General features: G+C 43.7%; 1 protein-coding gene across 7 annotated transcripts in view; it reads right to left on the bottom strand.

The window, feature by feature from the left end:
• Positions 1-1,751: 1,751 nt before the first annotated feature.
• The window catches only part of FAM149B1 (family with sequence similarity 149 member B1), a 635,963-nt gene continuing 613,926 nt past the window's right edge, over positions 1,752-23,788 (bottom strand). For 6 of the 7 annotated variants that reach the window (XM_078643097.1, XM_078643096.1, XM_078643101.1 and 3 more), the window contains one exon: positions 1,752-3,756. In XM_078643097.1, coding sequence (XP_078499223.1) covers positions 3,683-3,756 — 74 coding nt within the window. In that variant the 3' untranslated portion in view covers positions 1,752-3,682. Of the gene's footprint in view, positions 3,757-4,924; positions 5,192-23,788 lie in introns of those variants that run through there. The other variant, XM_078643099.1, reaches the window with a different exon arrangement.

The raw sequence follows: 23,788 nt of genomic DNA, 5'->3' as shown, positions 1-23,788 counted from the left end.
TAGCTCCTTTGTTAGAAAAAATTAATATGTTAGGGGATAGGCTCTCTGGAATAGAGAAAGCCATCAAGTCAAATTCGCTGGCTGACAAATGTAGTGACACATCCAATCGCCCTAAGTTACCTTCTACCCACCTTGGCCCTAAATCACTTGTGCCGGATAAAAGGCGTCAAGCGCAACCTGCTGGCCCTAGTGCTTCGGGGCAAAAAACAGCTAACTACCCCGCTAAAGTTTCCCTTCCCCAGCCGACCGCATCTAGAGTAGGTCACAATAAAGTTAACTCTATCCATTTACCACCGGAAGCAGCCCCATACGTGTGCATCCTTGCGGGTGTACCTGCTCTCCCACCTGGAAAAACTGAGAGTCAATATGACTTAGTTAATAAAACCAAATTCTGGCTGTCAAAAAATAGGCCACTGCCTCGTAATCTATATGGGGCAATAAGGAGCGTCAGAAGGGTGGGTTGGTTGGGCTCTCTTCCCAAAGATGTTGCGGGGGACCTGGTACTAGTGAGATTTAGAGACCGAAATATTGTCCCTTACTTGAAAACTTGGCCGCCTCAAGTAAGAAACGGCCCAATATCCATATGGGACTTACATGACTTTTACCCCATAATCCCGTGTTTTCCTCCCCTCCCAAAATCATACCCCATGTTGCAGGATCCGCTAAACGCATCATGATTTTCTTGGAAACATCGGGATATGTAATAATGACCAACCATGAACTCCTATGACGAACCATGAACTTCTCTGATACTGTCTTAACCTTGGAGTGGAAAAGATTGTTTTACGATTGGGACCCTACCTCACTGTTTCTTGGTTTCTTAAAATCTTTTTATTATTATCTGGATTGTAAATTGTATTTATCATGAACTTTTATGGTTTTGTATTACAAAAACCGAATAAAGTATATATTTGATTTGACTATAGAGGGCCTAAATATCAAAAGTTTCCTTTCCCCAGGCTTCCCCTTACACTACACTTTGAATGGACAGGCTTCACTTCTTCCCCTTTTATGTTAACAAAGTTCCTCGACACTCCCCCAGTTGACCCTCCAGAATTGACAGGGTCACCAGTTATTTTTCGTACGAATTTATGAAAGCATTCTCCTCACCACTGAATTGGATTGAACCACTTCTCTACATTGTCCCTGATTAGAAATTGCAGATGTAATATTTTAATCTATGCTCTAGTTTTCCTGGTAGGACAGCTAGAGCCTTCCACACTGGAAATAGCTTTTTGGAGCTTGTCACTGCAGGACATGGTAAAATTAAATTTCTGCATGTCTGACTTTTAAATACCATGCACCCTACCTTGTGGGCTACAAGGCCTACCCCGGGTCAACTTATTCATATTTAAAAGGAAGGTTTTTCCCCTGCCCAAAAAGTTATTTTGAAAGGATTCATCTGCAGCAGTTAGGCTACATTGGTAGACGTGAAGCCATGTTTTCCTCGTCACACTAGTGGGTGGCACAATCAGTGCTGCATTCCACAGGCAACATTTAATTTTCCATGCCATGGGCATAGTTTCTACACCCTATACTATGAGCTTAGAGGAGAGTTAAATATGCCATTCAGAGATTAGCCAATTTTTAAATATGGTTTAGGGGTAAGATCACATACACTGGGCACATGACGGCAGCGCCCCAGTGTGAATAATCTAACAAACATTAAAATTCAGCAATAACATGAAAGAGACCAAACACAAAAATATATTTTCTAGCACTCAAAACACTACTCTATAGCCGTTCGGGAGTCATTTATGAACACCATTTTTAATCCAGTTGGTTGACATGACAACATAACACTAAATTGGCATTACATTTGGGCTTCCAAATTGAAATGTTACAAGGATTATTACTTGAGTAAAAATGCAGAGAAAGGTTAGTTTACTGTAGAGTACTGTTCCAGCTCCAAAATGTACTTGCTAAAAGGGGGTTCAATACCATTCAAGTGAGGAGACAGCACAGAGAAGAGAATTAAATCCCCATCCAAGCAACGCAAAGAAACGGATAAAACTCAAAGGATCATTTGTTTACAGATTTATTTGTACAGAAGGTCCAAAATAAATATATTTCACAAGATATTCCTGTAGTGGTAAGGGTAATATATTACCATCCTTGCTTACTGCCAGGTGTTACTTTTTTTTTACAATAGGAAAGAGATTTATCTTGCGTTTAAAAACCATCATACAGCAATTAAGCATATATGCCATTCTGACATTCATATACAGTCTGTCCTAGCCCATTGTTCTTATTAACGAGTGGAAGGAGGCAATTAAATCGTATTTTAAGTGTTTGGTAATTAAATCCCGTGGGCCACACACCTTCCCAACGTAATCACATATAGAGATAAGGAGAGAACATAAGCATAACAGTAGGAGTACTGAACACCTATAGAAATATTAATTTACTGGGCATTTAAAGAGTACTGCAACTGTATTTCTATTTTAAGGAGGATCATTCAAGTATTTTTACTTCACTGTGCTTTGTGAATATGTTATCCTTACATATGGCCATCATTCACAAGAAAGCATGAGAGATGCCCAGTACGTTGGATGAGACATGTTGCCATTCTGCTAGTTCTAGTTCCTGAGATCAAGGTAAATGAGTTGTAAAAGATTTTATATCCAACATGTAGACAAATTGCTTCACAGAGGCATAATTCATGTGATAGATCAGCGATTGTGCATGTCTTGTACAAATATAGCAAGCCAGCCTCTTATAAGTCAAATTAAGCTCTCTCATCTAAGTAGTAAAACTACTCTGCTCTGAAATGTGCTCTGATAAAATGTTACTTTGTGCTCATTAAATCATGCGCACTTGTTGAGCATCTTTGAAAAAACTTTATGTTCATCTCAGTGCGCAGTTTATGTATTCTCTTTGTTTCTTGCACATGTGAAGGCAGTTCAAAATTCCACATAGGTACTGGAAATTCCACTTCTCTCAAGAAGTGATCAAGGCTATAAAAAAAAAGTCACAAATGTGCAAGTGTTACAGGGGTCGCATTATGTTCTCTACCAAAAAAGGTATACTTAATTGATGATACATCAATTAATGAATCAATAAAACACACTTTAAAAAGAAAAGGCGTTAATGTATTAATGTATAATTCTCTTCAAGAACAATTTTACTGAATAGTAATGTAATAAATGGGACTTCAGTGCAGCTGGGGATCAGATTTGCATAGCTTCCGTACAACTTCCTTTGCACCTCTACCTACTTCTCAACAATGCCTTGCCAATGCACGGTGCAGAGGTGAGACTTGCCACAAATCTATCAGTCTTTGAATCATGAATGTGATCAGTGCACCCATGAGGGAGGAGTGAACAAAAAGCCATTTGTAGGAAACTTCCATGCTGGAAGTCAAACAGACTGATTTAGTAAACTACCCTTAAGAACAAAATCCTCTTAACATCAATGCAGTGCGGAATACTGTGATGACCTGTAGGCGTTTCAATGCCCTTTACCTGAGTAAAGCTTGGTTTGAGGATATGTGAAAACATCCCCCATGAGTCTTTGGCAAACATCCTATTATCTTTGCAGGACAAAGTACAAAAATAAGACTCTGGCCTAGAAAAAATATATGTTACAGTCCCACGGTTAAGAAGTTTGCCACTCTTCGGTATCTTCACGTTCCCACCAGTAGATCTGCGATGGACTACTGATTGTGTTTTCCAGTGCAACACTAGATGCCGTGTCTGCTTCTTGTGAGAGCCCCACCTCGGCTTTGAGATCTTACAGGACCATGTAACGAAGGACCTAAGAGGAACAAAGAGAGAAATAAGCACATTTAAAATATGTTGCATATTAACAACATTACACCATATTTCATTATGCCAAAGTCTCCACGCTCAATGGATATGTTTCTTCTGTCTTCACCGACAAAATGATACCAGCAGCATAATAGCATTCTCATATTTATATAACGATTTGGATTTTTACATAACTTCTCTTCCTGTAAGAAGGTTTATTCAATTAGTATATGAGTTCTATTAAAATAGTAAAGGCAGTGAGCGCCTATGCTAGATTACTTTCTGCAGTGCCGATTTTAGGAAACATTAAGGACCAGTTACATACAACGCAGGGTTTTGTCTGAATTAACAAATTTATTGTAATACTCATGGGAGGGCTAATATCATACGCTGGTCACTAAGGAGATCATTTAGCGTTTGGTGGAGTGGAAGACCTTCCGGATAAGCCTTGGATTTTTTGCCTCATTTACAGATGGGGAAATACTGGATTTCCAATAGCACAGCCTCACCTGGTTCCATCGTCAAACTATGACCTTGCATAGAGCAGATGGGTAAAAGCCCAAATACTGAGGTTGGGCATTGCTATGCATATTCTTTCCTGCCTGGACTGTCCTGTGAGGTAAGGTTTTCCATAGAAGGAAAAATGAACAATGACCAACATGCATAGGGAGAACACTGTGCGTTTCAGGAGCATTGTTTTTTTTTATTTCAAAAATCAAACCAACACTTTGTGGGTTTGTTTATGAAACCCAGAACAAAAAAAATATCAGCTGACCTAACATGGCAGTTGGCGATCCAGCAGGCATTGCCGTTTTAACGAAAATGCTTCTGCCATGGTGGAGGTAGTTATTTTCTCAAATCAATAAATGCCAAACCAGTAGGAATCGGTCAAACGGTGTTGGAGAAGGCAGTCGCTATCAAATTGGCAGGCCACCTGCTCAACTGAAAATGATGCTTGGTGTTTCCTTTTACCTCGCCATATTGAGGCAGGTGGAACCAACATCAGAAGCATGCATAAAAGTCTTGGGGTGGGGGGTGCGGTTGGGGTAGTCCCTCAAAAAGTAATATTAATAAGATACAAATCAAGTTGAATTAAAGGAGAAAAATATATTGATATATTGCCTAGTGACTACTAAAAAATAGGAAATCTGGAGTTAAAGGAATACAAATATATTTTTTAATTAATTTCGAAGTGAGCAACTGTTGGACAAATATGGCCTTAAGCACGTCTATGAGGAAAAGGGAGAAGACATACCTTCAGAGTGCTGTTGTGTTTTTTTCAACTTTTTCCCTGCAGCACCGTTTCAGCAGTAAAAACAGCTCTCCCACAGCACCCGTTCAGCACCAGGGACAGCCAGGACACTCTGCACCCAGGCTCCATGGGCCAGGTAAAATTGGACTGATTGTCGTGGCTTGCTCCTGGGACCCGTATTACCTTTAACCTGCAAGGGTATAACGCAACTCGACCTGTAAGGATTGTCACTAGTGGTTTTCCACATTGACCCCAATGTTAAGTTCTCACTGTAATATTTTGCACTTCCTTTATATTGCTTCAAAAATCTATAACTTTGATTATATGTATGCTATTCCATTAATTTTGCTGTCTAAAGTAAGATAAACAAGCATTGGATTTCTCTTGAATCATGTTAATTATTGTTCATCCATGTTGATACTCTGAAATGCTTAACCCAATGTTCCTCTAGTAAAACCTGACTGCTCCTTGCCACACTACCAGGACTAAGCTAAGTATTTATTAGTGTGAATCCAAGGCCATCTTTGAGATGTTGTGTTAGTATCCCACGGTGAGGTCAATCCCCCACACAACACAATACTCCACTTTCCTAAAGAACTTAATTCATTTAGTTTCTATGTAAGACAAGTGTAGTGTACAACACAATACTCCACTTTCCTAAAGGACTTAATTCATTTAGTTTCTATGTAAGACAAGTGTAGTGTAAGAGCCTTTGGGAACATGCACACAAGTACACGTTTGAACACTGCTAGGCACCCATTTTTGTATTTATTTAGTTTTTAGATAACAACGTCGTCAAGTGAAAACATAAACCCAAGTCCTGCATTAAGGGTTACATGTATGAAACATTTTTAATGTTGCAAATGGCTTGATTTGCAGTTTCTTGCCGTCTGCGACCGCAAAAATGCTTTTTGGGATGTGGAAAGCCCAAACTGCAATATGGTAACTTGTTACCAAATTACAATTTTGGTTTTGCAATTCAGTATTAGGAAGGGACGTGTTGAGGTCATACTTTCCTAATACCGAATTGGAAAGGTATTACTGAAATGCAGTCGCAAAACATTTGCAATTTACAGCCAATTGAAAGTTGGTGGTAACCCATTCACAAATGGGAAGGGGTCCACAAGGTACCCCATACCCCTTCCACTTTGAGAAAGGTTGAAAAATATTTTTAAGGGCAGACCGTGGTCGTGGGACCACTACCCCCTCTTAAAACATTACATTTCCAAGTGTCATTTTTTTCTTTTTCAATGCGTCCTGTTTGCCATTAATGAAAATGGGCTATGTTTACATAAAAAAAGATTGCTATATTCAAAAGCAATCACAGCCATGGTGGTCTACTGACTCCAGCAGGCCACCATCCCTGTGATAGCTGCGATTCCTAATGTGTTACAAATTGCGACCTACCTCATTAATACTCATGAGGTAGGTCTATTTGAACCCACTAGGAATCACTAATGAAACTCAAAAGAGTTTTATATATTAGAAATATATTTTTCCTAATTGCGATTTGCAGGAAATCGCTAATCATGATTTTTGTACATCTAGCCATAAATTACTAAGGGCGTTTGCTATTCTTGGATTATTTATTGCTAGTCCTTTAGAAGACCTAACAAGATCCTCATTAAACAAAACATTAAAGTCGACACCATAAGAATGGGAGTGAGATAGTCCAAAATATATTATGCAAGAGTATTATTATTATTAAGCAGTGATAAGTCATAGCAATTTAAACCATAAAAGCCAGCACGTTAAAATCCTTTGGCACAAATGAACTTTGCAATTTATCTATCAGAAGAATCTGTTTTATATTCTGGTAGCTTAACTCCCCCATTATTTCTAACAACAATAGCCAGCCCTTTATTTGGCTGAGCTGTACAGACTACTTGATGCACCCATTCCTGTTTGTGGAAAAGTATCTGTCACTCAGCCTCACACAGACATGAGGCACAACATACTCCTGGGGAAGCCTCCTCCCTTTACCCTCATCCTGCCTGATTGTACAGCCCTTGAAACATTGCCCAACCATGTTGCTCGCTCCTAAAAATACCTCCCGCACCTCTCCCTTGACACTAATTATCTGCCATCACCAACCTCTGTACATATCCCTTTGTCTCCCTATTTTTATTTGCACTCCTCATTAACGCCAATGTGGCGAGGTCCTGATGCAGCATCCCCTGATATCCATCATCAATTCCCTCCCAGTTCCCTTCTTAATCAGACCTGGTGACATATACATGTGATGTTATCTATGCTTCAACTGTAGCACCGTATTTCTGGTATATAGTCTCCACTCCACATTTTTTTTTTTTAAGTATCTTGCACTCAGCAGAGGTCAGATTGTTTTTTGCAGAATTAAGATCTGGACTGGGTTGGACTGTCCATCAAGTACTAACATACCAATCTTTGTTTACTACTAGTATGAAGTACATTTGCATTCCAAGTCAAAAATGTAAATTCTACTACTTTATCTCCCTGCCGCCATGTGAACTTGTTGCTTGCTCGCTCTCCTGCCCCACCTTTAATATATCAAGAATCAGACTTTTTTTGTTTTTACACTTTTAACCTCCAAGCTCCCTACCTGATTACCTTCCCCGGGGAACCCACCCAATGTTCTGTGGCATATACATTTATGCCTATTTGGGATAATCCTCTAGTGTGAAATTAAAACCTAACTATATTATGACCAGAAACCCCATCAACATCCTTTTCTCAAATATAGTTTGTACCTTCCCTAACTCTTCGAATGTTAAAAGTGTGTGAGTGCATGATTCCAAACCCCCAGTTGAGTTTCGTATGGTCTCAATAAGCTCATCTTCCCGTTCCACCTTTCTGATAATCCCAAGTATATCTCCAGATCAATCCCTAAATTTCCTTTGACTATTCCCTTGTTAAGGAGGTTTATCATAAACCTTAGAAGGTTGATACCCTTAGCCTCCTGTGGGACAATCAGAATTCTCAGGTTATTGCGACGAGTGATTTTCCAGCTTTTTAAGATCCTTTTGCAAACTTTGATTCTGCAACTTCAGTGCGGAAATCTCTGAGGTATTACTTTTCAGTTTGAGTTCTAACTTTCCAACATTGATCTCTAATACCATAGTTTCTGCAAGATGTCGTCAAGTTTTGCTTCTAAAGCCTGGCCTGTCCCCTGGATAGTCTTTAGATTAGATTCTGATACCTCGAATCTTCTCTGGATCTCCGCTCGAAGATCCAGGAGTATGTGCTTTATTGAGCTGCACCTGGGATCAGCAAATCATTTTTAGCTGGTCCTACTGTATTAGCTGCCACATCTGTTGTGTCCAAGCCTTTTGAAATGGACCCGAGGTCATCATCCCTGCTCCCCCCCTTCTCCTCACTTAGTCCCCTAAACACTTCATACCTATTGCCTGTGAGAATGCCTAGGTCTTTATTGTTAGCAATATCATTAGAATCCTCTAGACTTATGACTGGTCCAGAGTTGGTGTTATCACTCCCTGTGGGTACCAGGACATCTAAGGAGACACTAGGTAAAGCTCTATTTCAGGTTCTGCTGGTGTCATGATTCATTTCTTACATCCCCATCTGACTGGGTGGTGTGACACTCAAGGTATCATCACAAGTCACTAGCCCCTTACGTGCCATTATTTTGAAGTATGAGTTTAGGGCGGGGGTGACCTTAGAGGTACAGATGCTGCTGTATTCTGCAATTACATTTCTCCCTCGGTTGCCCAGCGCCTCTCATATACAAACCCTTAGGAGCAATAGGCTTAAGGGCTATACTCTGCACTTGATTCCTAGAGGGCGAGTTGGCATTTTTTCCCACTTGTTCATATTTTACCTGGGGTAACGACTCAGACTCAATTAAAGCAAGACCACTAGTTGCAAATTACTGGCTGAAACCCCCAGCCTATTTGATTGATTCAGAGAACAGCTTCGGAGTGTGTATCTATTCCACACTCCTTGTCCCTTTAACTCTCGAGAAGAGTTTTGTATTTTTGAACCAGGTGCTGGTTCTATTAACAAAGGAGGTGAATAAAGATAATCTCCATGTTCCTGAATAGTGTGCTCCCCAACCACAGGATCATTGGGGACCACTTGGCTGCCTCTTTGGATTGCTCCTGAATGTTCAAAGTAACACCACGGAACACCGAAAGGCTCCATCTTCTCATTCCTCTTCAGTGCCGGCTGACAGATTGAGGTGCCACTTCCAGTTGGGACTGCCAGTGTGACCCGCGCAGCAACATTTCTCCCCTGGAAGACCTGAGAGAAGGCACTGTTCCAGGTCCAGTGATGCGGACGCTTCGAGCGGTGGTTAGAGGTAGATGTCTGTATTCCGCCTACCACATGCAAAACAGGCTCAAAGGAGGCCTGGAGAAAACCCCAATACTGAAACAGCAGTGTGGGATGGGGTGCTCCTAGTTATTCAATAATATGCATAGTGTGTGTAGTCCTCCCAGCAACGAGGACCCTCTGCCACCGACTAGCCAGCCACCATGTTCCCCTGCCAAAGCAAAGAAAGGATATGAGTTCTTCAGTAAGAAATATAATCACCATTTAAGAATAGACTTCTTTTTGGTAGACTGAGTCCTAATCAACAAAATAAGTGAAGTTAGACACATTCTAGACATTGCTCTGAACACTCAGCTGTTTTGTTGATATTACACAACCCAGGCACTAGGTTTAACTCTAGATAGACAGTAAATTGGACTCTCCTCCTGGGTTAATGGGTAGCGCGTGAGTAGGAGGAAGAGACCATACAATATTTTAAGGATAATGTTGGGACCATCAACTAGAGAATGGTCTGGGGTGCCTACAAGCACCCAGGGTTTTTGCGTTAGGTGGGAAGCATTAAATGGTGCAAGAAGAAGTTAAGAATCCATTGGGAAACGTGAGCGGGATCCAGCTGAATCTACCTTAGAGGAGAGGGAGGAGATACTGCAGAAATTGGTAAAGCAGCAGAGTACCTTGAATCAGCTGGTGGAAAGAAGAAAAAAGTTAAAAGTGACAGGAGAGTATCTTGAAACATTTTGAATACAGAGATTACTAACTTAGAATTCGAAGATTGATGGAGAGGGGAATGTCATCAGTGAATTAATTATTGATATGGTTAATAGAACCTTTTATTTTGATGAATTGTGATGCATGGTCTCACGTTTTTCCACTCATTATGCACAAAGAGAGTAGTTTCAGACCATTGAGGATAAGAGGTTGGTTGGATTATCAACAGCTTCTGATTTTTTGGAGTACGAAACAACAAATTATGCAGGAGGAGATTACTGTAGAAGACATCCTCACCCAAGAAAATAAGACCTTCAATCAGGGTTGGACTAGCCCAACAAATAGATCCAGACACTAAAATAAAAGTGGACCCCATTAAAAAAAACAGATAGCTGAAAAAGTGACGCACATTTCCAAATCAGGCCAGTTCTGAATTTGTAAAGGCATGCTGCATTGATATTTTGTAAGGTATAGGAGACTATGCATATGTGTTTGCAGCAGGCCATGATTGAGGTGCTATTAGTGTAATCAACAGAAGAAACACCCTACCTGCCCATAAAACACCCACAAACTACTAGCAAACAGGCCCACACAGCGATCTGTGAGACCAGCAAATCAGGCACTGCCTGATTGCCCCATAGGCCAGTCTGACCTGCCTGCAATAACAATGGATTGGGATGCCGCCCGAGTGATTACCAGCGGCTGAGATTAAGACAAGTATTTCATCCATCACTGTTTTGTATACTTATTGCGTCGCCCCAAGAGTGATGGGTATGCCCAGACATGGGTCCAGTGCACGCGGAGTCACTGGAACCAAGCTGTACCCAGTTGATAAGCCCAAAACTATGGTAAACAGGCCCCAGGTTGCTTATGTTCCAGCTCAGGGAGGACCTGGCTTGACAGTTCGGGCTCGAACTGTTTCGATTGAAGCAGGGTCAAGAATAATTTGTATATAGCTAGGGCCAAACTGAGGAGGCATAGTGTGGAAAGTAACAATGGATTGGGATGTGGCCCAAGTTACTACAAGAGGCTGAGATTAATTCAAGCATTCCATCCATTACAGTTGTGTATACTTATTGCAAAGGAAAGGCAGCTCTCCCAAATTCGTTACCTGCTGAGTTTTATAAGGCATTACGAGATACTATAGTACTGATATCGAAAGACCTGTTTAATTAAATATACTTGAATAAGATAGTGATCCCACTGTCATGAAATGAGGCTACCATTTCCCTGATTTTAAAACTAAAACCAAACTAAAAAAGACCCTAGGAAGGCAGAATCCTATATTCCAATCTTATGGTTTAATTAGGAATATAAAATTAATGCAGGTGTTCGCTCAGGGTGGTTCACCAAAGTAATTATTCATGTAATACACTCGTACCAAAAAGGATCTATCCCAGGCAGGCAACTACGCGATTAAACACAACTTTTAATATCCTCTATAGATATGGCCATCACAAATTCCAGCCCAGCAGCAATAATAATTATTTATGCGGCCAAGGATAAGCTGGGTCTATCTGTGGAAGGCGATATCTGCTTTTGGACTACCCACACAAATTTATAGATAGAATAAAGTAGTTAAACAAATCTTCATCTGCCAATGTCTTGATTAATGGTAACCATACCAGTAAAATAAAGATTACTAGAGGAACCTGCCATAGATGCCCCTTCTCATATTCTTTTTGATTTTGATGTTGAATCCCTGGCCCCAGGTTTTTGAAGGGACGAAGGTAAAAGAGCCTTTGTTAGTCAGAACTCTGAAAATAAAATCGCTTTAAATGCTGAAGACGTTATATTGTATACCAGTGATCCCAGCAGAACTTTGCCCCGGATTGAAGAAACAGAAGTTAATACCAGGGTGTGTTCTGGTTATCTGCTTACCAAATCGAAGATAACGGCATGGCTTTTCAATGATAAAAGGTTACATACCCAGTCCAAGCTTAGATATCTGGATATAGATATCACACAAAAGTAACAAGGCTAACTTGGGCAGTATAATGAAGGAAATAAATACGCTCATGGGAAAATGAACAAGGTACTTACCTTCGCTAACGATAAATCTGTAAGAAACATAGGTTAGTTATAGATTCCCTACCCAGGCGTCAGACTGGACCTGGAGAATTTTCGTCAGCAGTACCCCTGCGCGTCGAATGGTGGCGTTGGTCGACTCCGCGTTCGTCGTTGGTGTTGTGGTTGCCGGAATGACATTGCGGTAGCTACTTAGATGCCACGCTCACGCGTTGATGTCAGTTCTGTATACGACTTTCCACGCCAGAAGAGCAGAGCCATGCAAGACACTGACCACTGTTACACAAAACTATGGTCATGAAAGGAAGTCCTTCACCCTAGAAGTCAGTTTGCAGAACGGGGAGGATGGGTGGAGCGGTAAGGAATCTATAACTAACCTATGTTTCTTACAGATATATAGTTACCAAAGGTAAGTAAATTGTTCATCTGAAAATAACAGTTAGTTATAGATTCCTTACCTTGGAATAGATACCCCAGCAATACCAACCCCGGAGGTGGGTCTGCGAACTAAGTTCACACCAGAAAGTCCTGGAGTACAGAACGGCCAAAGAAGCCTTCCCTCCGGACTTGGCTGTCCAATCAGTGGTGTTTGGTGAACATGTGCAGCGATGTCCACGTAGCTGCCTGACAGATATCATTAAGGGGGACTCCTCGTCCCAAAGCAGTGGTAGCTACTGTCGCCCTGGTGGAATGGGTGAACAGTCCTACTGGAGGCTCCTTCTTTGCCCAAGAATATCAGGCTTTGATGCATAGAATGACCCACCTGGAGATGGTCTGTTTGTCCACGGCCCGAGCAACCAACAAAGAGCTAGTCATCCACCCGGAATTGTTTGGTGTGATCCAAGTAGAAGGAAAGAGCACATTTTGGATCCAGACGGTGGAGCCCCTCTTCCTCTTTTGAAGGATGCAGAGGTGGAAAGAAGGTGGTCAAAGTGATGGTTTGGCCAATGTGGAAAGAGGTAACCACCTTGGGAAGAAAGGAAGGTCTAGTTCTGAGGACAACCTTGTCCGGATGAACCGCCAGAAAAGGAGACTTGGAAGAAAGAGCTTGTAGCTCACTCACCCTGTGCGCAGAGGTGATGGCCACAAGAAAGGCAGTTTTCAAAGTGAGAAGCATGAGAGGACAGTTATGTAGGGGCTCAAATGGAGCGCACATAAGTAATGCAAGAACCAAGTTCAAGTCCCACGGGGGCATTACGAAGGTAACAGGAGAAAAAAGGTGAGTAATGCCCTTAAGGAAACGATTTACAACAGGGAATTTGAAAAGAGAAGGCTGATCAGGAAGCCTAAGGAAGGCTGAAATAGCAGAGCGATAGCCTTTAAGAGTGCCCAAAGCAGAGCCCTGCTGGGCCAAAGAAAGAAGGAACAAGAGTACTTCAGAAAGAGGAGCAGAAAGGGAATCCACAGCCTTTGCTGTGCACCATGACACAAATTTGTTCCATCTGCAGGCGTATACCGTCTTATTGGAGGGACGCCTAGCTGCCAAGAGAACATCACAGACTTCGGGAGGAAGGTCAAAAGCTCTCAACTGTCATCGCTCAAGCTCCACGCAAGGAGGTGGAGGCTGGACAGGTTCGGGTGGAGGACCGTCCCCTGCTGCTGCGACAGAAAATCCTCCAGAAGAGGCAGTCGGATCGGAGGATTGATGGCCAAGTGCAATAGCTCAAGATATCAGACTCTTTGTGCCCAATTCAGAGCCACAAGGATGACTTGGGCCTGGTCTCGCTTGATCTTCTTCAGCACTCTGGGCAGAAGTGGTATAGGCGGAAAGGCGTATAAAGACTGCAACTCCACTCGCAACGAAAAGCATCGCCTAGCGAGTGCCGCCTTGAAAAGTCCAACGCACTGAATTGCTGACATTGCACGTTCTCTTCGATGGCGAATAGATCTAACCAAGTTTCTCCCCACAGCTGAAAGAGACCTTGCACTTCTGCCGAGTGAAGACGCCATTCGTGATCTATCATGCACCTGTGGCTGAGTTCGTCCGCCCTGGCGTTCAGCGAACCTGTCAGGTGTTGAACCACCAGGGAAATGCCCTGATGTTCCAGCCATGTCCACAGACAGAGAGTCTCTTGACATAGTCACCACTGTGAACTCCGGTTGGGGAAGGGAGAGGGATATGCCGTTGACCCAATCCCGGTTTCTTAGCCACCACTGCAATTGTCGTGCAGTGCCCTCCGAGATCTAGACACAATTGGACAGATTCCCCTGATGGTGTGCCCAGTGGAACTTTAGGTCCCACTGCAGAGCCTGCATATGCCACCTGGCATGATCCACCAGCAGGGTGCAGGAGGCCACGCGGACCAGCAGCCTCAGGGTCATTCCGACCAAAACCAGGGAAAGAGGCTGAAAGATCAGAATCATAGCCTGAATATCCCGGACTCGCTGTTCGGGAGGATAGACTTGAAACTGCGTCATGTCCAGAACCTCTCAGATGAAAATGAGCTCCTGAGAGGGAGTTAGGTGTGACTTCGGCACATTGTCGGAGAACCCCAGCGAATGCAGGAGGTCGGCCATAGTTTGGAGGTGGGAGCAGACAGCGTGGGGTGAACCCAGCTTTAACAGCCAGTCGTCGAGAAAAGGGGAGACTAGAACCCCTGATCTGCGCAGATGAGCTGAGACCACCACCATCACTTTCGTGAACACCCGAGGGGCACTGGTAAGGCCAAAGGGGAGCATGGTAAACTGAAAGTGCTTGTGGCCTACTGTGAACCACTGGTAATGCCCATGGGCCGGCAGGACGGGGATGTGGAAATAGGCGTCCTGCAAGTCCAATGCTACCATCCAGTCTCCAGGGTCTAGGGCAGACAGGACTTGAGCTAGCGTCAATATTTTGAACTTCTCCTTCCGGAGGAAGCAGTTGGCGTTTCTGAGATCCAGAATAGGAAGCAGACCTTTGTCCTTCTTGGGCACCAGAAAGTAGTGGGAATAGCAACCACAACCTACTTATGGGACAGGAACTCGCTCAATGGCTCTGTTGGCCAAGAGTGCCGAAACTTCCTGTTGGAGAAGGGCCAGGTAATCCTCTGACATGCGATGGTACTGAGGTGGTATGGCAGGTGGGGTAGTCTCGAAGGGGAGGGAGTAGCCCCTTCGGACTATTTGCAAAACCCACCTGTCCAATGTGATGTGTGCGCCAGTGGGGGAGGTGATGGTGGCCCTGAAAGGTCGGACTAGTAAGATTTGGAGGCTGCTGCAGAGGGGGCTGTGGTGGACTGGCTCGCCTGCTGGCCCCGAACCATGCGGTACAAAAGGGGGTGGTGATGGACGGAGCATCCGAACCATTCAAACACTCACACCCAGTCAACAGATTTGGTTTTAATCCATCACCGTTCTTTAGCCCACTCTGCCACCCCAGTTCAGACATGGCCATATGCAAATCAGTAGAACTGCCAAGCCATGCCTTCCCTGGACCGGACCCAAGGTTCCTTGGCAGTTCGGGCTGGACTGTTCCCATGAGGCACAGGGTCAGACTGATTTGCATATGGCCGTGTCTGAAGTGGGGTGGCAGAGTGGGCTAAAGAACGGTGATAGATTAAACCCAGATCTGTGGACCAGGTGCCCAAAAGGATGTCTGTCAGGCCTTCACTAAACGGCAGCAGTGGCTCCAAAAAGGTCGCTGCCGGTTGAAGCACCTCTGTCAGGAGGTTAGTCCTGACCTCCACCGTAGGTAGCTCAAGGGTTAAGGCCTCAGCCGCCCTATGCAACACCACTGCATATGACGCTCCCTCCTCAGTAGCCATGGTAGGAGGAGACAACATGCCATGGTCTGGTAAGGTATCCAAACCATTGGCTTTTCTCAGTTCCTCTCTCCAGTCTGCTTCATAACTGGTCTGTCAAAGGGTCTCTAGACCCCTCCCAGTCCTCCACACCCTCCTCTGGCTGCCAATCTGGTCTCAAAGAGCCAGTGTAGAACAGGGGCACAAAAGTACCTGTTGGCGCCGGATCAGGTGTCGGATGACGCCGGTCCGGCTCCGTGTCTACTTCCAGGTGGAGCCCGGGGTCGACGTCAGCTGGGGACACAGTCAACGCCAGTTGCGGAAGTGGTGCCAGTGGAGTCTGCGCCGGGGGAGGCATAACAAGGTCGACCGGCGCCAATCCAGATACAGACCTGGATCCAAGGGGACCCTGCGGTGCCAGGGCTGGAGCCACCGAAGGCCAAGGGCCCCCAGCAGAGTTCGTGGGGCTCTAAGGCACGCCAACGGAGTCGGGCTGCCCAAAGATGTCATGCATCGCTTCTTAAAATTGACGAAGCTGGGCAGGGGTCGTTATGGGTCCCGGAAAGGGAGGGAAGCCTGGAGTCGACCCTTAGGGCTCCGCAGGGGGACTCACAGGAGGGCACCACCCGCATCTCTCATCGCTTCGGCCGACAGACGGGGAGAAGTCAAAGAGCGACGATGCTTTTTCGACTTTTTCTTGTGCTTCGACTACCCTGGCCCCGACTGCGAAGACTTGGAAGAGGAGTGATGATGGCTCAGCGACCGGTCCCTCGACCTCCTACGCGAACGGGACCTCAAACGGCGTAGAGCCAACTGCCGGGCGTACAGAAGCTTTCGGGACCGCTCCTGCAAAGACTTCGGTTTCATGGTAAGGCAGTCAGAGCACGACCTGGTGTCGTGGTCATGCTCCAGGCAGAAAAGGCACACGCATGTGGATCAGTCACAGACATCAGTCGGCTACAGGAACCGCAAGCCTTGAAGCCAGGCATCCCTCGTGCACCAGGAGTCAATGGACTCAAAAAACGATGTCGACAAAAGTCGAGAAAAAGTCAGTCTAAAAGTGACTGGAGGTACTGCTCTCTCAGGATCTGCGCTTGCTGGTGTGGAAAAAGAAAGAACTGGCATCAGCGCGCGAGGGCGGTGTCTAAGTAGCTACTGCGAAGTCATCCCGGCGACCATGACGCCAACAACGAATGCGGAGTCGATCGACGCCATATTTTGACACGCATGGGTACTGCTGATGAAAATTCCCTGTATCCAGTCTGACGCCTGGGGGTAATTCTAAGGTAAGGAATCCATAACTAACTGTTTCTTTCAAATGAGAGAACTTGCCACTGATGATCTTTGGTAGGGCGAACTTAATAAAAAAATTATTTTTTACCTAAGCTAACTTTTCATTTTGAGAACAACCCACTACTCTTTTCAAAGGACTCTACTGATACAATTCAGGTAAGATTTGGGATTTTACTTTGGGCCTCAAATGGCCCTAGATTGGCTTGGGAAAAATGTGAAGATTTTATAAAGGTGCTTTGGCGCTCCACGATGTCTAGATGTATTGACATGCCTTCCAGTTTAAGAACTGTAAATCTTCACTTTCAAATCCTGATGAGACCTGTTGAGGGAGGCAATATTCCTGCCTAATAGGGACTTTGGGTGGGAAAAGTTCTTATATGAATTTGGAAACCCAAAATTCTTCAAGAGGGGGTACCTGAATTGCTTAGAGCCTGTTTAGCAATATGGCACAACATTTATTTATTTTTCCATTTTTATAAAGTTTGACACTCAAACCGAAGGGGATATTACGTCACTATGGCTAGCCATGTGTTATAGAAAGAAGTACTGTATAAGAAAGAGAATGGTCTGATTTTGGAAAGAGACCAGTTTTGAGTTTCTTTCTGAATCCAATATAGTCATTAGTGCAGCGGAGATCCAGAGGCAGTAGATTCCACTGTGCTGTGGCTACATGGGTAAAAGAACGGCCCCTAGTTCTTGCTTTTTATCAACTGCTTAGTTTTAGCATGAGCAAGATTCACGAATCACAGATTTCTTTTGGGGGTATAAAACTCAATTTTAGATCGGAGGATCACAGGACGTGTGTTGTGAAGGGTCCTATGTGCATGGCACAAAAGTTTGAATTTAGCCCTCAAATGAATAGGTAGCAATGCAACAGGCAGAAGCGGAGATGACGCTGTCTTGGATGCATATAAGTTTAGCAGCCATATTTTGAATCACCTGTAGGCGGGGAATAAGATGTGCCAACATCCCAAAGTAGAGTGCATTACCATAGTCGAATCTGCTTACCACAACGGACTGGATTATGGTTCTACGTCAATCAACTGGAATCCAGTAGAACAATTTCTTAATAAGTTTTAACAGGCCTTAACATTTGCCACATATAGCATTAACTTGCTCATACATTGTTAAGGACTCATCAATCAAGAATCCTGGATTTCTTATCACTTTTTTTTGTTAAGGGGCTGGTCCCAAGGACCCTGGCCACCTTGAAGGGTCTCAAATATCGTGGGCACCTCCAAAAAGCAGAATCTCTGTTTTATCAGCGTTTAGCTTCAGACGAGCCCTCATCCAACTGGCTACTCTCTCAAGGCAGACAGAAAGGTTAACTCTGACATTTTCAGGATGCACACCTATTGAGATGGCAAATATGAGAAAGGTGTTGGATTATTATTCAACATTTGGCCCTATTTGGAACTCCCCTGGTACCCCTGCACTCTTTTATGATAAACTATTACTAACAACAATTTTAACTTTGTGAGAACAACTACGAGAAGGCCAGGAACTTATTTCATGGGAGGAGCTCAGGGATATAACCAATGGTGAGATTTCAAGGTTTAGGTACCTCTAATTAGCATCATGGATTCCGGAGCATCCCTGGGAAGATAACTTGTCAACCCCAAAGCAGCAGGGCAATATTATTTCAATGTGAAATATGTCACCCTAAAAATAAAGTCATGTTTAGACTCTACCCAAGAACTACTTGACACGGGAAAAATTGACACGATTTGTTAAAGAGGACTCGCCCATATGTAGATGGTGTGGAATGAATAGTGCCAACGACCTCCACGTTTGTAAGCAGGCCAGTGCTACAAAATTACTGGAATGATGTAAGAGTTGTTGTATCAGAAATACTGTCAGTCAGTATTAAGGGAAGCTTTTACTGTTTATCTTCAGCACTGACACGTAGCTTAATGCATGCATCCCTGCAGCTCTTCACAGGCTACTATTCTACTTGATACTTATTGAAAGAAGGGGGATTTGCATAAAATAGCTAAGATGCAATCCCCTACTATTTATGAGCGGCTGAAAAATTTGGATAAAATATATAAAATGGACAGGGAGTCCCATTTAAGTAGAAAAACAGAGGACTTATGATCCAGCTGTCTGAATTGGGAGCTAAATCCTGCACTAGAAGTCCGATGATCAAGCCAACAGTGCTCGCAAGATTCTGGGCATAGGAATGATTCTGCAAGGACTCATTACGCAGAAGCAAATTAAGATGTCAAGGGCATCCTTGTTAGGTTGTAACCTGCATCTGAAGCTATAGAGGACTTTAAAAAATACACCCACAAGTGAAAACACTCCTGCTCACATTAGTAACATTCCAGAATACAACTAAACCATGTTTTTCCAAATATCTTTTAATGTATTAAATCTGATATGCGGTTACACAAGACAAGGAATGAAGAATCATTTTGCAATCCAATCATTTAAAGAAGAGACAACTATCTACTAGTTTAAAGATTTGAGGCTGGATTACGAGTAGGCATACTTAGGAGCAGTATTTGTAGATTAAAATATACAAGTTGTATGAGAGTATAGGACCTTAACTTGCTGACTAGGCTAATGGGCACAATACAATCCAGAACTCTTCATTTTCCCATACCAACTAGAATCTGAAAAGGCAGCAGAATAATAGTTCTTAGAGTCTGCTGTTGCCATGTGGCTTAGGAGCTGAAGAAGAGCTAAGGACCAAAGCCCACGGCTTACTATGTTGAGTCTAAGGCCATACACTGGTTAGTGCAAAAAAAAACAATTGATGGACAGAATGCAGAACAATGTCATACTTTCACCCCAGTACAGAGATCTGGGCCTAAATCCATCGTTGTGTTGCTCACCATGCCTTTCCAGTTTGAACCCAGCCATATAAAAATCAGTCTTGACCCTATGCCCTATGTGAACAGTCCAGCCCAAACTGCCAAGCCAGGTCCTCCCTGAACTGGAAACAAGCATCCAACGACCGGTTTCGGGCTTTCAGCCCTCATCAGCCTGGATAGCTTGATTCCAGTGGCATGAGAGCACGGGACTCCGGTCTGAGCATACCCGTCCCACTTGCGGTGACAAATGCCAAAACAACAATTGATGGACAGAATGCAGAACAATGTCATACATTCCCCCAGTACAGAGATCTGGGCCTAAATCCATCATTTTTTTGCTCACCATGCAATTCCAGTTTGAACCCAGCCATATGCAAATCAGTCTTGACCCTGTGCCCCATGGGAACAGTCCAGCCCGAACTGCCAAGCCAGGTCCTGCCTGAACAGGAAACAAGCATCCAAGGACCGGTTTCGGGCTATCAGCCCTCATAGCCTGATTCCAGTGGCATGGGGTGCACGGGACTCACGTCTGGGCATACCCGTCCCACTCGGGGTGACAAATGCAAATACAACAATTGATGGACAGAACAGTCACCCCCAGATCAGTTGACTGGGGGTGAGTGTTTGATTTGCTCAAACGCTCCGTCCATCATCCCCTTTGGTATACACTGGTTAGTGGCATGTGGGCTGGCAAAGCACCTGAACCCACAATCTAATATGCATGGCTCAATGCATACACTTTCAGTAAGCAGTGCCGGTTGGGTGATCAGCATGCAGCTAACGCCCGATGTACATGGCTGAAGGCTGGTTTTAAGGGAGACTGGATGCAAGCCTGGTCATATACCGGGACTTGCGGCCAACCTCTGTTGTTGTGCACAGCTGGGGTTGGCCGCACAAGAGGTTGGTCACAAGGGAGGTTAAAAAAATCCTAGAAAAATCTTTAAAGGTAAGTTATTTTTTGTCATTTTTGACTGCGACGATTCATGTGAGCTTGATGGCTTGACTTCCTCTGCACAGCCAGGCCAAGGGCTGTGTGCCTCCCAGGGGAACATTATTTAAACAGGGTTCACACCATTGTGTTATGCTCCTGGCTTGGATGGATCTGACAGTTTTGGTGTCTTGTGTCCCAGGCAGAGGACAATGCTTGCACAATATCATAGCTGGATTCCCTACTGCATGGCTTCTGGTACATTTCCAATTCTAGTCACGTTTGATACTCCGGAGACTAATGGCAACATGGGGCACCTACACATTCAGCAGCATGAGGGAATGGCCAGAAAAAAACTATAACCTTAAAGGGGCGAGCACAGCTGTGACCAACAATAAAGGGTGCAGTGTCCCTGCATGTTACCTAAGTCTTTATCTCTATCAGTTTATTGAAAGGCAAGTTGGTTGTTTCCTATGATGCAGCAATCTTTTGTCCTTATTTTTATGTATGTTTTCTGTTGTGTTCATCTCTTCTTCAATGAATTCTTTTTACCTTCAATTTACTTGTTCTACAGCATTCATTATGGGTTATTCTTGTGATTTACTGGTACTTTTCCTCTGGGCCCTCTTCTATTCTGCCTTCACTGCAGTCTAATGCCAAGCCTATCTTCAGTTCTTAGTCTGAATTATGCATCAGTCTTCAGACATCAGATACTACTGTGAAGACGTTTTTTTCTGTCCTTTGGGCTTTTGAGTGTATTTGGGAGGTGTCCTAGTGCAGGGTGGTGCTATAACTACTCTTTTTACTACTTTTCACTACTTTCTCTGTAAGAAAAAAGAGGCAAAAGAAGCGCAACCATTATTGAAATTACATTTACGCTCATTTAGGAGGTAGAAACAGTGTTAAACAAGGCATCTGGTTCTGTATCTCTGAAAACATCCCCTGGGTATCGGTTATATTTAAGAACCAAGGAAATGTGTACATCTGCAGTCAATCAAAGACAAGATACATCACGAATAGTGTAAAACAATCTAAAACAGGGCTACTAGCAAGAGACTCCCTTCACCCTCCAGCTGCACCTCTAGGTATTCCTTTTGAGCCTACAAATATTTGTAAAAACAGATTTACTCCTTTAGAACACAATAAGGTTGAGTTGAAAAAAGTCACGGATACCCACTCAAAGTAAAGGGGAATCAGCTTGCCTGTCCTGACTGACAAGGTCAATGCAGTAGCCTCAGCTAACACAGAAAAATGCTTGAAGGAGGAGGTGATCGAGATAAATGGGGCGGTGGTCACGCACTGTTAATGAGCTTATGAGCTTAGAAAGGATCTGCATGTCCCTTATGTGCAGCCTAAGAGAGATCACTTGCAGGATTAAGAGATTGTCCATGTGCATACAGAACTGGCGGGGAGTGGAGCAGAGTACTCGGATTCAGGGATAAATACACTAGAGCCGTTACCTTCACTTGAAACAAGAAGGATCCTATGCCACAGAAGAGAACGTTGAACCAGTGGGACTCACTTGTGGGCAACAGTGACTCAGTCCTTTGAATTAAGGAGCATTTAAATCACCCCTCGAAGGTAGGTTGTGGATCGGGGTATAAGGAGCACTTTAAGCTAAAAATCTTGACCAACCAGGGCCCTGGGCGGGAACCAGATGAATAATTGTGAAGTTGAGATTTCTTCCTAATTCATGGTAAATGTAGCTAAAACCATCTCCCACAGCTGTGAGGATGAAGACTCCCTGATAAATAAACGCACCCATCGGATATGTTCAGTCCCTAATGCTACTTGGTGATACAATCCGATATTTTGTGGACCAGGCTATATCCTCAGTTGTCTCCCAATGCAAATCTTTTTTATTATGTTAAACTATGGTTAAAAAGTAATACATTATTTGATAGGCCTATCGGGTTGGATCTTTCCAAGAGCACCATTGTAAATTTTCAGACTCAGTTTAAGTATATATAGGCCACACACTAGTGTTTCCGTAGCACAGGATTCAGGGCTAACACAGACTGTTTGAGTGACTAGAATAAGAGCAGCTACCATCAACCTATCCAGCACTCAAGTACTGTTCGATGCAAAAGAGTATTTTTCAAAAACCCACACCGTAGCGCATCAGGGTGAAGTGAATCCATAAGGTACTGCTCCAAAGGTGTACTAGTCATGTGAGTGACCAAGTGGAAATACAGATTGATACTCTGAATATACTGTCCCCGGATCGAGCAGGAATACATTCAAAGGGATTGCTACCAGAATGGGGTTAATTTATAGACCAGCATGACATCTGCATTTCTCAAGATACGGTGGGCACTACACTGATATTTATATCCAAGTACATCAAGTTCTGCCTCCCAGCTCATTAAGAGCGCAGGCCTCCCATATGGGGGACTAGCGATCTGGATAAAAATCTCATTAAATTGAAAAATCAAATAATTAAATATAAATTTCTGTGTCATCTTGGAAGTCACTGTTACCCCCTGAGGGGACACACATGTAACCCCTAAAAATGATTATCGAACTGTACGGGCTGAGGGGAATCTGAATTGTTAAAACAATCTGAGCTACATGGAGACATGAGTTCTGAACTAGGACCTATCATTGTTGCAGGTGGTTTTACCATCACCATTGAACCTCTACATAGCAACAAAAGACCAATCACAGAGGCGGAAAATAGGAAATGGGCTACATTGCATATCGAAGTCCAACCTTAATATCAATAGTTGACCTCTTCTTCCCTGCACCTTACTTCTCTAACAATGGTACAGGAACTTACGGCTGCCTGTAACGGATGGACCCGTTCTGACATTGGCGGTTGCAACATCTTTAACAAGAACAATTGTACAAGTAGGACAGACTACATCTTGGTAGATCTCTGCTTTTGAAGAGATGTGATTTACATGAAGGCAACAGATAGCTTTGATAGAGACCATAATGACTTGCAACTTACTATGAAGGATATTATTAGGGACTGTCAGAGACCAGGTTGTCAGTCGCTAACTAGAGAATTACAAACGATC

Source organism: Lissotriton helveticus, chromosome 5_1, assembly GCF_964261635.1.
Source record: "Lissotriton helveticus chromosome 5_1, aLisHel1.1, whole genome shotgun sequence".
Lineage (NCBI taxonomy): Eukaryota > Metazoa > Chordata > Amphibia > Caudata > Salamandridae > Lissotriton > Lissotriton helveticus.
This window is presented reverse-complemented; position numbering and strand designations above follow the sequence as displayed.